This window comes from Mus caroli, chromosome 1 (assembly GCF_900094665.2).
Source record: "Mus caroli chromosome 1, CAROLI_EIJ_v1.1, whole genome shotgun sequence".
Classification (NCBI taxonomy): Eukaryota; Metazoa; Chordata; class Mammalia; order Rodentia; family Muridae; genus Mus; species Mus caroli.
The window spans coordinates 130,972,733-130,989,226 of record NC_034570.1 but is presented as its reverse complement, the minus strand read 5'-3'; the positions used below and the strand labels follow the sequence as shown (position 1 = coordinate 130,989,226).

The 16,494-nt window shown below is 38.2% G+C and overlaps 1 protein-coding gene across 5 annotated transcripts in view; it reads right to left on the bottom strand.

The window, feature by feature from the left end:
* Nucleotides 1–16,149, bottom strand: part of Zbtb41 (zinc finger and BTB domain containing 41) — a 30,085-nt gene extending 13,936 nt beyond the window's left edge. Inside the window, exons 1-6 of one of the 5 annotated variants that reach the window (XM_021161265.2) lie at nucleotides 16,063–16,149; nucleotides 14,127–15,360; nucleotides 9,046–9,253; nucleotides 8,002–8,071; nucleotides 6,280–6,427; nucleotides 660–789 (exon numbers count right to left, since the gene is read on the bottom strand). In XM_021161265.2, coding sequence (XP_021016924.1) covers nucleotides 660–789; nucleotides 6,280–6,427; nucleotides 8,002–8,071; nucleotides 9,046–9,253; nucleotides 14,127–15,243 — 1,673 coding nt within the window. In that variant the 5' untranslated portion in view covers nucleotides 15,244–15,360; nucleotides 16,063–16,149. Of the gene's footprint in view, nucleotides 1–659; nucleotides 790–6,279; nucleotides 6,428–8,001; nucleotides 8,072–9,045; nucleotides 9,254–14,126; nucleotides 15,361–15,653; nucleotides 15,676–15,793; nucleotides 15,942–15,965; nucleotides 16,028–16,062 lie in introns of those variants that run through there. The other 4 variants (XM_029478178.1, XM_029478174.1, XM_029478182.1 and 1 more) reach the window with 4 other exon arrangements.
* Nucleotides 16,150–16,494: the final 345 nt, after the last annotated feature.

Sequence of the window (16,494 nt, the reverse complement as noted above, 5' to 3'; positions counted from 1 at the left end):
AGCTTAATTATACTGAAGATTTTAACTTTTGCACAGTGTTTCACAATGTGACTCCAGCGACAAGAAGTTCATAGGCATCCTGCTTTGGCATCCTGGCATTGGGGTTACAGGCATGTGTCACTAAGCTTGGCTTCAAAAATACACAAAAGTCACATCTGCCTTTCAAGACCAGCATTAAGCATTTGCTCAAGTCAGGAGCCAGACGCTGCCACCCTGTCAACATCTGGCTCATCTCATTCTCCTCTGTCCTCAGAAACAACCTCTTACATTTACCATGCCTTTCTGTTTTACTTCTCGCACACACTCTATTGTAGGAGGCAGCACTGACTTTTGAAAGCTGTGTTGCTCACATAGTCCTAACAATGTTGCCGCTGTAGTTAGAACACTAGGGGTCCAAAGATAGAATGCTTCTGCAATTTTAAAGAGTTCACAAGGCCATCATGATATGCCAGAGGATGAAGTAACAAATAAATAGGATATAGTAAGCCAGTCATCTAAAGTTGCAAGTCCTGATTTCTGTAATTTCTTTGTCTTTTACATTTTAAACTAAAGCATAATTCAAGTACCTTACTTCCTAAATAATCTAATTCCTACAGCCTTATTAATCATTTATATCATATGTAAGTGCTTCAACTTTCTGAGTGTGCGGATAACTTTACCTTTCTCGTACTGACTTCCCACAAATAAAGCAAGTCCATTTTCTCTTTCCACCGTGAGTACATTCTATATGGCGTTTTAAATTTCCAGTATCATTGAACTGACGACCACATATATCACATGGAAAGGGTCCTTTAAAAAAAATAGCATGTATTTGAAATTTGAAAATAGATATTAAATTATTCAATAGAGGTATCACAAATTTGTTCCTACCACCATCAGGCAAAAAGGCAAAATCCTAAGTGGTCTGAAATTATGCTTTTATATTCTCTTCCCTTCTAGGTTGTTTATTCCTGAAAGGTATTTCTAGACCCAAGTACAAGGTTTTACCAAAAGAAAAAATTCAAGTTTTGAATACTCTAATGTGTTCATTAACTGAAATGGGCAATTTCTAGTTTCAAACTAGACTGAATCAAAATAGAAAATACTATATGCACAATTTCTATATAAAGCAGCAATCAGGACTTTTGAAAAAATTAAAAAATAAACACTTCATGATTTGGAAATAACCTGCTGTTCACACAGAACAATTTGTCAGCAACACTAAGAAAACAATGTGACACACCTCTGCCCATTCTTACAAAACTAAACTCACAAGTGTCACAGTGACTCACTAGGACACAATGACCTGGTTCTGAATTCTACGATTTACTAACAAAGTAACTGGAGACAGTAAGTTCTACAGACTATGAAGCTAAAACAAAAACACGGTGAAAGGCGAGTGGCAGACACAGCTTAAGGGAACTGTTTGAAGGATGGTAGTTCAGAATCTGCAAAAATAAACTGAAGTAGGAATTACAATGAATTAATCATAAAAGTACAAGGACAAGATTGAGAATTTGAACATGGATTCAGAACCGACTTAAAGCAAATCTGGTCCATGGACACAAGACATTTCTATATTCAAAATGAAATAAGATTTCAAAAGCTTTATTACGAGTAAGTATGCTAAACATATTATTTAAAATGTACATTTCTTTGACCTTGGAATTTGAATGTATTACTCATTAACCCAGTCAACAAATATTTATTGACTCATTCTAAGTACTATGAGACCTCCAGCCTCCTGCACTGAGGGATGAAAAGGTCGGGAAAGCAAGGGCAGTATCTGGACGGTTGAAAATAAAGCCATGAGATAGATGTACTGCCAAGGTGAGCCTATAGGCAAGCACGAGTGAGGCGAAGCATTAACCATCGGCTTGGAGCCTGTTGACTCTTTTCAGTTGTTGTCCCCCAGGGTGAGGAAGAAACAGAGCATCTGCCTTTGTGTTACATATGTGTTACCTGTTAGTGTTCTGCAAAAACACTTTCCCCTCATATTGGATCCTCAGTTTTGCATGTAAGCAGCTTATCTCAACTCTTTATTTGACGGTAAGCTAGAAGCTTACCATCAAGTAGAACTTCAAAAAAACTCCATATACAGGATTTGAACTTCTTGTTAGATTATCTGACTTATCTCACATTTATAAACACACATATGAAGAGCTCTCCTGTGGGCTGGCGAGATGGCTCAGCAATTAAGAATACCAGTTTCTCTTCCAGAGGTCCTGAGTTCGATTCCCAGCAACCACGTGGTGGCTCACAACCATCTGTAAAGAGATCTGATCCTCTCCTCTGCTGTGTCTGAAGGGAAGGACAATGTGCTCACATAAAATAAATAAGTAAGGCTTAAAAAAAAAAACAAAACCCAAAAAACCCTCTCCCTTAGCTGTACACTCCCTCAACAGGACAGACAGTCCTAACAGAAAAGCATACATGTAGTTTTGAATACAACTGGAACTCTTCATCACTAGCAGCGTCACTGCATAGGACAAGTAGACAAGACCCACAAAAGCAAGTACTCTGGAGCCAGAGGTCAAGGGACACGCTGCTTCAGCCATCATTGCAGGTGCTCTGACTCTCAGGAATCACTCATCTGAAGCTTACAACTGTTCACAGCAATGGACGTGTAGAGGTGAGGGTGAAAGCTGGCCTACTACATGTCATTAAACATTTCCTTTGTTGTCTATTCATGATCTTTATGGGACTATGGATGAATCAGGTGCCTTCCCAGGCCATGTATCTGCTCTCGTACTGAACCACATCACCAGCCACCATTCATTAGCATCACTATTTAAGGGGGAAAAAAAAAGAAAAGAGAAGAAGAAATACCTAAGCCTATGTTTAATCTTTTTCTTAAATATAATGAAAAAATATAAACCCATTATTTTATTTCAAAAATAGATTTCTCAAGAGTTCTTGAAAATAATAACTATAGTACTGGAAATAACACATATCCAGAGAAAGAGAATACAAACTCAACACCAATTACAAATAACCTTTGTGATGACTGTTTTGGTTGTCAACTTGACTACATCTGGACTTAACTAAAATCCAAAAACGGAGGGCACAATTGAGAGAGATGTGTGCTTCATGTGAAGTAGGAAGCCTTGAATCTGCATCAGACCTGCTAGAAGCCTGCATTAGGAAATGGAAGGAGGAAGCTTTTGCTCTTTGCCTGCTTGCTCTCACCTTACATTTCTTCACTGGCATTAGAGCCTATTTCTTCAGGATTCCAGCAACTAAAGAAGACCAGTGGAAGCCAAGCAGTGGTGGCTCACGCCTTTAATCCCAGCACTTAGGAGGCAGAGACAGGCAGACCTCTAAGTGTGAGCTAGCCTGGTCTACAGAGAGAGTTCCAGGACAGGCAGGGTTACACACAGAAACCCTATCTTGTAAAACAAACAAACAAGACCAGCTGAGACATCCAGCTTCATGGAATCTGGATTCTTGAATTTTCCATTCATAGCTAGCAACTGTGGAATTAGCTTGAATATAGTCCTCAAGTCATTCTAATAAATCTCCTTTACACACACACACACACACCTATAGATAGACAAACAGCTATAGTTAGATAGATGATACAGAGTCAGAACCCTGACTAATACAATCTTGTTTAATCCATACAGCAACATTTACTAACGTTCTTTGAGATATGTGAAACGTACAAGTTTGAATATTCTTTAGATTCTATAGTAGGTGGCTGAGAAAGACAGTGAAAACCACTTCACTATGAAGTCTTACTCTTTACGTGACACCATACCCGTAAGTTCTTCCTAGTACATGTCACCTCACAGTACCTAAGCATGTGTGAGCAGAGACATATGATGTACTGACCTGCTTGACTATGTGCTGCTCTGTGCTTTAATCAGGAGCCATAATCTCCCTAGACACTTAAGGCAAATTTGTTACATAGGCAGCAGCTGTTTGATAAATGTTTACTACTTTGAATGTTGTCTTTTCCTAGAGTATTTTTCGGTTCTCTTTATAACTAAAACTTTAGCACATCAATTAAACTTCACTGTCTACTGTTTCTGTACATTTTCCTTATCGAGACTACATAAAATAGACTAGGTATAACAGAAAAGTAAGTCATGTTAACAACAGCAGTAACAATTACTTTTAGAAACATCCTGTTCAAAAGCTCTAATAGTCAGTTCAGCATACGCTGATAGAAAAGAATCATGCAGGTTACTTTAAAACTTTTACGCTCTAAGAATACATAGTGGCCTAACTTTATAACTTAGAACTTTATATCTGATATTTTTCAAATAGGGATTACTAAATTCAAGTTGGTATAGAAAATAAGAAACAGAAATGGAGGTAGAATCAAAAAATCTCTTTGCCAGATCACTTTTAACAAAAAAGAAAAAAAAAATCAACTATAGTTTTCAAATCAAAAAGAAATGAGGCTACTAGTTGTCCAATAACAAGCAGGTGCTGGGCTGGGGAAATGGCTCAATGAATAAGAACATTTCCTGAGTAGGAATGAAGACCATTAGTCAACTCACCAGAACCCAGGTCAAAAGATAGGCATGAACAGCACATCTGCAACTCCAATGTTACAGGGCAAGCAAAGACAAGACAGGCTAGCGCTTACTGCTGATCAGCCTAGGTCCAGGCTCAATGAAAGCCACTGTCTACAGGGAATATGGTGGAGTAATAATAATACAGGCCATACAGCACCTTCCTCTGGCTTTTGCATGCACAAAATGAGTGGCACCTGCAAATACACATGTGCATACACCACATACAACCACAAATGTACAAGCACATACACAGTCATTCCTAGAATAAAGTATAAAATTAATTTTCTCACATGTAACACATAATCATTGTGTCTCCAGCTAGAACTTATATTAAATTTAATAGTTGTTTCTATGATGGCTTTTTAGAATTGCTAAGATTGAACTTAGTCAAAAAAAAAAAAAAAAAAAAAAAACCACTTGGAAAAAGTTAAGCTTAAAAAAGAACACACATGAACTGTACCTTCTAGCAACTAAGTGCCTTCTATATTATAATCACAAAAATCAAATATGCCCCAAATACTCCTAGAACTAACGTCTGATAACTCTTTATGCATGCTGGATAATTTATAACCACTTAGCTACAGCTCCAGCTTCAAGATATGCAATACTCCCCTGTCTGTGGCCAACTTGGACACACACAGCAAGAACAAACATGTGTACAAAAACACATACACACAAACATAATTAAAATAATAAAAATAAATCTTTAAAAAATTAAAAGAATGATCAAGCCAGAGAGATGGCTCAGTAGGGAAAGGTGTTTGCCACTAAATCCCTTAACCTCAGTTCCGTCCTTGGGACCCGCATGGTGGAAAGAGAGACCAAGTCCTACAAGTTGTCTCAATATGACCAGTTAAGCATACTCAAGAATATGTGAAACACACAAATATCTAAGTACTTTTCAAAAAATATTCCCAAAACAACAATAAAAAATAAAAATAAATCCACTAAACAAAAGGCATATAGACTTAACAGAGCACCAAGGACAAATTACAAACACATGAAAAGATGTTCCACACAATGTTTGCAGAAAAATGCAAATAAAAGCAATGATATAGCAAGCAATTATTATTGTAGCTTAAATACAGAGTTCTGATAACACTAAATGTTAAATACTATAGTAATGAAGTTCTAATCCTTGCTGGTGAGAATTCAAAACGGTACAACCATTTTAGATGACAATTACAAGACAAACTGTATACATTCTAACAATCCAATAGAAGTTTTCTTTAAGTTTTTAGGTTTTTATCAACAAAACTTGCAAACAGATAATTACAGCCATTTTACAACTAATCACCAAAACTTGGAAGTTCATCATTTTTTAAAATGCACCATGTGGTGGAGATGCTGATAAGTGATGATGCTATGCATGTACAAAGGGTGATAACCATGTGGTGAGGATGCTGATGAGGGATGATGCTATATATGCACACAGAAGCTGGTAACCATGTGGGGATGCTGATGAGGGATGATGCTATGTTTGCACACAGGCTGGTAACCATGTGTTGGGAAATGCTGATGAGGGATGGTGCTATGTCTGTAGAGGCTGCCTGTATAAGAGCTATCTGCACTTTTTTAATTTTGCCGTGAACCTAAAACTATTTTTGAACAAAAGACATATTTTTGAGATTGTAATTACTCATTTTATATTTCTCTTTTCTCTCTCCAAACAATAAAGATGTTTAAGAGGAAGAAGTATAGTTTAATAGTAGTGAGCTCTTCAAGAGTCAGATAATCAGTAAGTAGATGACTACTTTACAAAAGTATAACTTACCCAGATGGAACTTCTCTTGATGCTTTAACCGTGCAAACCGGGATTTGAAATGTTCTTCACAATAGGTACATTTAAAGGGTTTATCTTGTGAATGCAGAATCATGTGTTCTTCCAAGTGTGGTCTTCGAGTAAAAGATTTCTTACAAATCTAAATGAAAGTGTATATAAAATGTAACTACCTTAATTTAAGCCTTTATTAAAATACAAAGCTCATAACAAGGATAAAACATTTAAGTTCAAGAGAAATATCTTCCAACACAAAACTTACCAAAAGATAATCAATTTTCTAACTGTGCTATGAAAGTGGGAAAACAAGAAATACTGGGAGAATTAGAGGTTCAAATTATGTTAAATTAACCCTAAAGACAGATGAATTAACATGGCTGTAAAATACTCTTAGTATCCTAAGTCTCTATAGCAATTTCTTTTCAAAAAAAAAAAAAAAAGATTTACTTTATACATGTGTTTTGCATGCATATACGTATGTGCACCACATGCATGCCTGGTGCCCATGGAGGTGAGGGCAGTGGATCCCATGGAACTGGTTTATGGATGATTGTGAGATATCATGCAGGTGGCAACAAAATCCGTGTCCTTTGCAAGAGTAGCCAGTGCTCTCTGAACCGCTGAGCCACCTCTCTAGCCCCTGAATATCAATTTTTTAATCCACAAAATAAAGCCAAATTTTACTTCAGGAATTGACATCAGAAATAAAAGAATACTTACTGTTATTATCATAATATTTAACTACGATTGTAATTAAATCACAGAAAATCCCTCAATGTTTATCTTCAAGTTTTCAGAAATAAGAAAAGATGGTATATAAAAATGTGATGTATGGCAGGGACTTAAAAAGAATGAGGCTCTTATAGCAACAGGTAGCAGTACCAACCAGGCACAATTCCAAGATTATTTTATTTAATGCTCAAAAAAACCCTACAGAGCACTCGTAACTATAGCAATATCATCATTTTTAGAGTTGAGGACGATAAAACCTCATAAGGTGAAGGTATTATGTTGTGTAGAATCAAAGAAATTAACTTCAATTTCTTGAAGCCACAATCAGAACCAGTAATGATTCTAAAAGTGTGCTGCATATGCAAGTTTGTCTTTAGAATAAAACATAAATAACAAGCAGTATTATTAAATACTAAACTATATGCAACTAAATAATCGGGCATCACCAAGTTGGCAGCCCTATGAGTCACTGTGAGAGCGCCTTAAAAGCAGACAAGATCATCCAGTAATTTATAACAACTGAGTTCCTTTGACTGACACCACACAGAACCAAAGAAATACCCAGCGAAGCCTTGACCCTACTTTAGATTCCAAACACACAAAAAGATGAAAAACAGGAAAATAGCAGTTTAAAGAGCCTTTTCAACATGGTTTATTATACAGCAACAGACAACCAGGAATGGAAAGTTAACTTTAATACTTTATATTCTGCCACAGAAATGTTAGAGATTGTCATGCATAATTATAAATACAAAGCATAGTAATTTTGCTAATTGTATGCCAGGGACAGATCAGGGAAAACTGCCAACCAAAATAGAATCTTCACTTCTGAAGTCTAAGAAAACTATCACATTACAGGCTAAATTAAAAAAAAAAAAAAAAAAAATCAATGAACTCTATTTAATAGAGTCTAAAAGTGAGAGAAGTTCCATTATTTTAAAACCCAATTACTTTGATTTTCTAATAAAAATTTCAAATTCTTACATCACATTTCCAACTTTCACTCTTAGTCTTCTTAATGGAAATAAATTCTTGTGCATTTTCAGGATGAAATCTATAAAAGAAATATAATATTGAGAAAATATGTTAAATAAGTCTAAAGTCCATATGAATCTGTCAACAGTAATTTCAAGATCAGACATTATCCCAGTGTGGAACACAAGCTCACACTCAGGAAGCAGAGACTGGAGGATCTAGAATTAGTGGCTAGCCTGGTCTACAAACCAAACTTCTGCTTCAAAACACAAAGAACTAGGTATGATTTGCTTGCTTTTAGTTTTGTACATAAGCTTCCAGAGATCCGCCTTCCTCAGGCTCACGTGTGCTGGATTACAACATCTGCAACTCACCCACCTCAGACACTGACTCTTCTTGTATCTGTGTTTGCAGGTACATGGAGCAAGGCTATAGTCCCATCGTTTTAATAATTTTATACATATATCTAAGTTACACAGAAATTAAGAAAAGTATATTAATTATACTCTTAAGCAAAATCTACATGTTTTCAGGTAATTTTTAGAGTTGGTATTTAACATTGTATTAAATAGTCACAAACTTTTCTGCACTAAAAGTGAAAATGAAAAAAAATTTTTTTAAAGCCATGAATTTCTGAAGGCATACTTGTCAAAACTTGTTTTTTAAAAAAAGGATAATCAGGCTGGCAAGATGGCTCAGCAGTTAAGAGCATTGACTGCTCTTCCGAAGGTCCTGAGTTCAAATCCCAGCAACCACATGGTGGCTCACAACTACCCATAATGAGATCTGACACCCTCTTCTGGTGCATCTGAAGACAGCTACAGTGTACTAATGAATAATAATAATAAATAAAAATCTTAAAAAAAAAAAAGGATAATCACAGTGCATCTTAAACTTTACATTATCAGCCATATACTTGTTGCACTGCCGAAGGGCCTCATCAACAGTGAGAAAAAATATGAACAAACTGCCATTTGCTCTTGTTTGGTCATTTGTTACTTGTGTTTACACCGGAAGGCACAATGACATGGACTCCAGAAGCAGGATACTTGCCTCTTGACGTGCTTGGCTAGTGTCTTCTTGCTTGCGTGCAGCTTGTTACAGTAAGGGCACTTGTGCTCCTTCTTATGAAACTCTACTTCGTTACTGTGCTTCTTTCTGTGAACAGTTAAGTTAGACTTTGTCGAATAACGCTGGTGACAAATATCACACTCAAAAGGCTTCTCACCTGTGTGCACACGGGTGTGGCTCTCATATTTCCCTACAATAGAGAAGAAAATTGAGTTCAACGTATCTGTTCTGCTTTGACGGAAACATCACATTGCAATGAAAAGGCACCATTTAATAACCTTACTATATATACCCAAATTCACATAGGGATCCCGCTAAAGAGAAAACTACTTACCTAAATTTCTAACTGAACGAACCTCAAAGACTCAGCGCTTTGAGCTTAATGCTTAAAGTATACTTTCCCTCAAATGCTTAAGTTGTTAAAAAAAAAAAAAAAAAAGTACTCATTCAGGTATTTCTAAAATCTTAATGGCTGAAATTTTTCTGAAAAAACTGACAAAATTTTAATTTTCAATGTACTTTCAAATGTAAAACTAACTTTTACCATATATCTACTTATCATTTCACGCTGATTATATCCACAATTACTCTTCCTATGAAGATCCACAAACTTGGTGTTTAGGATTGGTAGATCCTAAACAATGTTTACTTTTTTTTTTTCACAAAAGGTATTCTAGAAAGAATGGTACAAACTGAAAATAATTAACAAATAATTAATAGTATGACCTATTTATATAAAAACTCCTTAAGAAACAGAAATAAATGAAGTATAACTATATGAAATGCTAAATCCAACACGTACAGGTAAAATCTGAGCAAGTAAGAAAAGATGAAAGGTATAAAAGGTACCCAGAGTCCCATGTTCCACATGTGACACGCATGCCTTAGATCTTCATCTACACAGACCCTAGCATACAGGCATTTCTAGTAGAACTGACTAAGAAATTTTAACACAGACTGCTCAACAAGAACATTTTGGGGGACTTTTGGGGTAGCTTTGGAAATGTAAATGAAGAAAATACCAAATAAAAAAAAATAAATAAAATATATTTTAAAAAAGGACAGCAAAAAAGAAACAAATAGATCGCCTTAACTTATTTACATTCTTATTTAGCATAAAATTCTTTACATCACTAGAGGCAAAAGCAGTACAGATGACCACAGGTGATCACCTTAGATAGCAAAATGTATGGCCTAGAATAAATGACTTCTCTGCTTCAAATCTACCTTATCCAAACAAAATATATGTATGAATTTTCTCCAGAATGATCTTTATCCTCTTGTACATACATGTATCCAGAAAGCACAGTTAGAACTTGGCCACCTCCTCAGTTACCTATGCCCTAGTTAAGCTAAAAATTAGGCTCTCAGTACCTGACTAAGTAGCACTTTACGGAACTGTATCTAATAAACATAATTCATATATACATGATATTTAAAAGTCTAGTACCTAATAAACACTAATAAATGCCAGCCATTATTATTATTAGTCTCTTTAGTACAGTATTAGAAAGTAATTTATCAACTTCCAAATGCATAAATCTAATTTTTTGGTCCCAAATGTAAAACAAAGAGAAACCTAAAAATATGAGGTGTAAGAAAAAAACATGCAGCAGCTGTTTACTTTCTATAAACATTACTACAGCTGTGAAGATCTTATACCAGTAATTAGTAGCATTTTTATTACATGAAAATCAAGACTTTTTCAATTTTGAAATAAAAATTAAGATATGTTTTGAATATTAAAATCATTAAATAGGAACAGTTAAACTTAAATTTATAATTGACTATTTAAGAAATGACTATTTACCTTCTTAGACCATTAAAAAGATTAATAAAAAAATGTAAACTTAAATAGCTCAAAGTAGGCAAACACAACAGAACGCACGAACGTGCACACGCGTGTGAGTGTGAGAGAGAGAGACAGAGACAGAGAGACAGAGAAAGGGAGAGAATGTGAGGGCACTTGCCCATGTGTATACATGAATGTGAGGGTGCTTGCCCATGTGTACACATGCCAAGACCTGAGTAAAGCACCGAGTGTCTTCTTCAAGGCTCTCCACTTTGCTGTCTTGAAACTGGGTTCTAACTGAACAGTAAATCTGCCTGTTAACTAGTCTGCTGGCCAGCCAGTATTTGAACTCCACCTGTCTCCATCTCTCAATTCTGGACTTACAGGCGCACATAGCCATTCCCAACTTCTTTTTATGTGGGACTCAATCTAAGACTGCTGCTCTTCATATTTGTAGTTCTTTTCCCCATCCCCAAACCTAATGATTTAAAAAAAATGGAAATGTAGTATATTGAATTTTTTTTCTAATTTGAAAGCTTTTTATAATAAAATGTAAATAATTTATAAACGAAGAAAAAATGGAATGATGTCAAAAGACCAAGAAAAATTCTTCTAACATTAAGAATCACAGAAATGAAAAACTTAAATTACAAACTCAAGGTTTATGCACATCCATACTACAGAGCCTATTGTATCCATGGATTTAAAAATCTGAACAAGAACAACAGACACGCCTGAGGGAAAGCGTGCCTCAGAAGATCCAAGTAGGTCTCCAGAGATTAACGCAAAAACAAAAACAAAAACAAAAAAGCAAAATGTTAGCCCCCAATAAATCTCATGTTTAAAGCAATTGGCAGGGGTGTGAGGACAGCCCACAGCAGAAACAACTACTATTCACAATCTATATTCACGTCTTCACTTTTGTGTGATAGATGCTACAATAACAATATATAAAATCAGCATGCTCTCTTCAAACTTATCAGTCTCTATATAAAGAATAAAAACCATCTTATAGTAAAACTGCACATAGCAGTTTTCTGAACTAAATCTAAATATAAACTTTCTCAAAGTAGTAAATCAAAGATGTTTTCACATGAATAAATTTATTTTGATGTGTTTCTAAGTTTATCCCTCAATATGCCTCAGCAAAAATTATTTTTCAAATTTTATATTCAGTTTTTGTGAAGTATCACTAAATTAGCCTGCAGATATTTCTGATATTGTACCCATTCATATAGCATACTCTAAAGAGTACAGAAACAAAATATTTAGTTGTAGAGAATTACAGCAGTGTTACAATTAGCTAAGAACCAAGCAGAGCCCCTATCTAAATAGACTAAATGAACTCATGTTTAATAAAGAGGTAGAGGGGACACAAAACTTCTGTCTCTAGAGTAGGCTGTGATTGATTTACTCCAAAGATTTCAGTTCTCTACAGGAAACAAAAAATATAAATTATCCAAATTTTCTCTCTTACCCCATCTGTCATCTCTCTAGTTTGCTTTTTACCCAGTAGGTTTTTGGTACAAGGGGCAGCAAGGTCAAAGGACTTATATTTACATGAGAATTGGATGAGGAATGGACAGCTGGGAGCCTATGGAGAGACTAACTAGATCAGGAGTGCTACTTGCAGCACCAGAAAGAATAAAAGATCCAAGTAATGGAATCAAACCTCTGGGTTATGTATGGTGCAGCTAATAGTCCCAGCAGAATCTATCTCAGTGCTCATCCCCTGCTCTCATAAACATACTTTATGGCAGCCAAGTTAGGAGGTGATAAAGAAACCAATGGGTCCATACAAGCCAATGTAAGCCCAGGTAGCATCCTTTAAACTTAGTTCAAGTTAGTTAAGAGCTTACAGGCAACTGCTAATGACCTAAAATATGCAGATCATACTAATTGATTGAGCCAGCCTCAATTTAGTTAGACTAGCAAAATGATAATCAAAAACCTAAGATGGACAACTGGAAAATCCTGAAAAAGGAATGAGCATGGTGGTATAAGAACAGCTATTAAATGGTTTTGAGATTAGGCACACAACACATTCCAAGTTTATCTTCTATGTACTCTTTCCATCCTAGCTGTGGTCAGGTGCTCTGTCAATGTTCGCCACAAACGCTGCGCTACCCTCACCCACTGTGCATTACCAACGCCATTCATCTTCCAAATCCAAGCAGCATGGCTTTTGCCCCTCTGCTTCCTTCTTGCCTCCTTGGCTTTCTCATTTCCTTACCTAACTCCGTCTTCACACTGAAGTCAAGATGATCTGGCTGTAACTCTGTCATTCTCTTTTTTTTAAGCTCCCCATCCCCAGCAGTTTCATTAGATAAAAGTAAGCCCCTCTGGATAGCATCCAAGCCATTCCCAAGCTGGCTATATGCCTGTAGTGAACTGACCCTTGCTCACTGATTTCCAAGTCAAATCAGGCTAATTAAAGTTTGTACATACCATAAGCAGGGAGTACAAAGTCTTATATGTATAGGAAAGATTAAATGTTCCCAGGTACCTCAGCCCCCAAAAGCTGCTCTCTCTATATATCCTCATACTGATAGAGCTAGTGACCATTTACTATCAGGATTGACAAGTTTCTTGTGCACATATACTCTTCCCATTGACTAAGTTATTCAAAAGTTGTTTCATTTCTCTGTGTATGAAATAGTAAAATTATTAATAACCATTAAATTGGATTCTGAAAAGTACCCTTAAAAATACATCCAAAAGCAAAAACTTTTTTTCACTGTACAGCCAGTATATACCTACTTTGATAGGAAATGATTACAAATATCTTATAAAACAAATTTTAACCTATGCAAATACCATACATAACCAAGCACAAGATAGTCATATATCAAACTGCATGATTTCTTTTATAAAGTCAGATTACATAAAGTTGTTTTAATCATTTTATGTGCAGAATGTACTTAGCAGTATCATAATCAATGTACATGTAACTCAAAACTACTAGCACTGCTAAGATTAAACAGGTATATAAGTCAAAGCTATATAGAATAACTGCTGAAAGACTGGAGTCTTTCTCCCAAACACAGAACCTGTACCCTGTTAAGAGAAAATTAAGAAAACACAAAAGGGTAAATACCAAGTTATTTCCGATTCACAACAAATTTAAGATAACAAGGAAAACTATGTGCAGAAAATCAGAGCATGTTCCCTTCAAAACTCTTCTTAAACGTTCCTTTCAAAGTTTAGTTTGTAGTGATTACCACTGTTGGGGGAGAGGCACAAGGGTTAAGTGACTAGAGGTTAGCCTTACCTATCCGGTCAAATGTCTTATCACATTTGGGACACTGCAGGATTTTCTTATTGCTGTTCTGAATGATGACGGGAGCTAACCCTTCGTGGATGCTCCCGGCAGAGTCGCCAGCCTCAGGTTCCTCTTCTGCATCATTATCTTTGTCACTCTGCTCCGTGTCAGAGTCTTCATCGGACACTTCCTCCTCCAGCTCTTCGTCTTCGGCATTATATTCACTGCCAGGGTCCTCAGAATCATTTCTATCTGACCTCTCCTTCTCAAAACTTTCTTGATGCAAATTGTCTGACCCGTCCCCACTCTCCTGTTCATCCTCACTGGTGTCCTCAAACTTAACAGGACACTTCCGATTCCTCTTTGACCTCCGGGTAGAAAAACTTCTCTCCAGCATTTTTAACCCATGTTTTTTCCCCAGTAGCAGAGACCTGTGAGTTTTGGCTAAATGATTCTCTAAGGACTTTTTATAGCAGAAATGCCTACTACAAAATTTGCACTGATGATTACTCGACAGTCTTCCAGTTAGTTCATTTAGTGTTTCTTCTGGTGACGACTTTTCAGTCAGTTCGGCCTGAAACGCAGCAACATTCTCATTATTCAGCAGCTTTACCGCATCGATGATGTCCAAAAATTTTGCAGCCTCTAAAACAAGAGGTATTTCGTATTTGTACACAAAAAACTCCGATGTGTAGAGAAACTCAAGCAAATGCTGAAAAACCGAATGCGTTACGTGATCCAGGGTGACAACATCAGTGCTTGGATTTTTGCTCAGACACGCATGAAAATAACTACTGCCGACAGCAACGACCACTTTATGCGCACTAAACTCTTTCCCTTCCACTATGATAAGTAAATCACAGAAAGACGGTTGCTTCTGCCTATCATCGTTCAAATACTTCAGCAAATTCTTATTATACTGCAAAGAACTCAAAAGCTTTCTCTGATCTGGAGAGGGAGGAAGTTCTTGGCAACGCTGGGGAGCTTCGGGGGTTGGTCTTTCTGGAGCCTGAGTATAGGTCACTTGGCCACACTCCACAGCAGCATTTTCTTCCGAAGAGTCTTTATGATAGCCTAGATGGATCTTCTCGTCAAGATTTGAAGTAACCTTTCTCCTTTTCTTCATTGCAATGCGGCAATTTTTGAACAAGAAACTTCATACGTGACTTACGCGATTGATGAAACAAAACTAGATTGTCTTGAACAACAGCTTCTGAAGGGGCGTGCCCCACCGTTTCATGGTCTGCAAAAAGAGTGAGAATCACGTTAAGAGCTCCACCGCATAGCCATCTTAAATAACCAAAGGTGTTGTCAACTAGTCTTTCCTACATTGTAACTAGATTACAAAGTCGACAGTGCATTCACTCCCAGCTAAGATTTTTTTTTAGGGCAGGGAACCAGGAGAGCTGGGCTGGGAAAGACAATCCAACAAAAGAATAGTGTGAAGTGAAGGCACAGCACACCTTCCAGGCCTGATTCACGAAGAAGGTGGAGAGAACACAACCCAGAGAGCACCATCCCGCCGAGACCGCAAACCTGGCAGACTGGCCGGCCCGGACCGCAGTCCCGATTTGGGTGCTGGGACCTTGACAATAAGGCCAGCGCGGCCACGAAACGCAAGTCTCCATTAGCATGCTTTCCCCGGGCGAGCGCGGCATGGCTCCTGAGCGACAGACCTTCCGAAATCCACTAGGCACGGCGGCCCCAGAACGGGAGCAGAGTGGGGTCAGCACGGGCGACGACTGCAGGAAGCCGAGCCTTCCCAGGCCGGGGTTGGCGGGGACCCGCGCTCGCCCGTGACCCTTCCCTCCCAGGCTGCCCGGGGCAAGCGTCCCACAGGCCCATTACCGGGAAGCCCGGGCTCCCGCGCCGGCTCGGGGCCGCCCAGCTCCGATCCCCGCGCGCTCGCGCCCGCGCCCACCCACTTCCGGGTCCGGCCCCCCACCTCAGCCACCTCGGCGGCGCTCCTTCCCCTCGCGGAGTCCCGCCGCCGCCGCCGCTCGCCAGGCAGGCACGTCAGACCCGCGCAGCCGCCCAGCCGCCGCGAGAAGCCGGCGAGCCCCGGCATCCGCCCGAGCGCATGCGCGCGCCTCCAGCCCTGCGCATGCTCCGTGAGCTCTCTTTCCTGTCCTGGGTGCTCTACCAAGGTCCCAGGTCCGTTATACCCGCTTTTCGTGGCTACTGAAGGGCCCTCGTTAACTGAACCAGAAAAACTTGGCTGCGGGAGGGGAAGATCGCTGTGATGAGGGGTTAGGGGGAATTGGCGCCACGACAACTTGTGTGTTTCCAGTGTGTCACCAAACAGCCACCTCCTCCGGAAACCTGCCAGTTTCCAGTCCACAGTGGCAAACACCCAAGTGCTGGCTGGAAGTAGTTG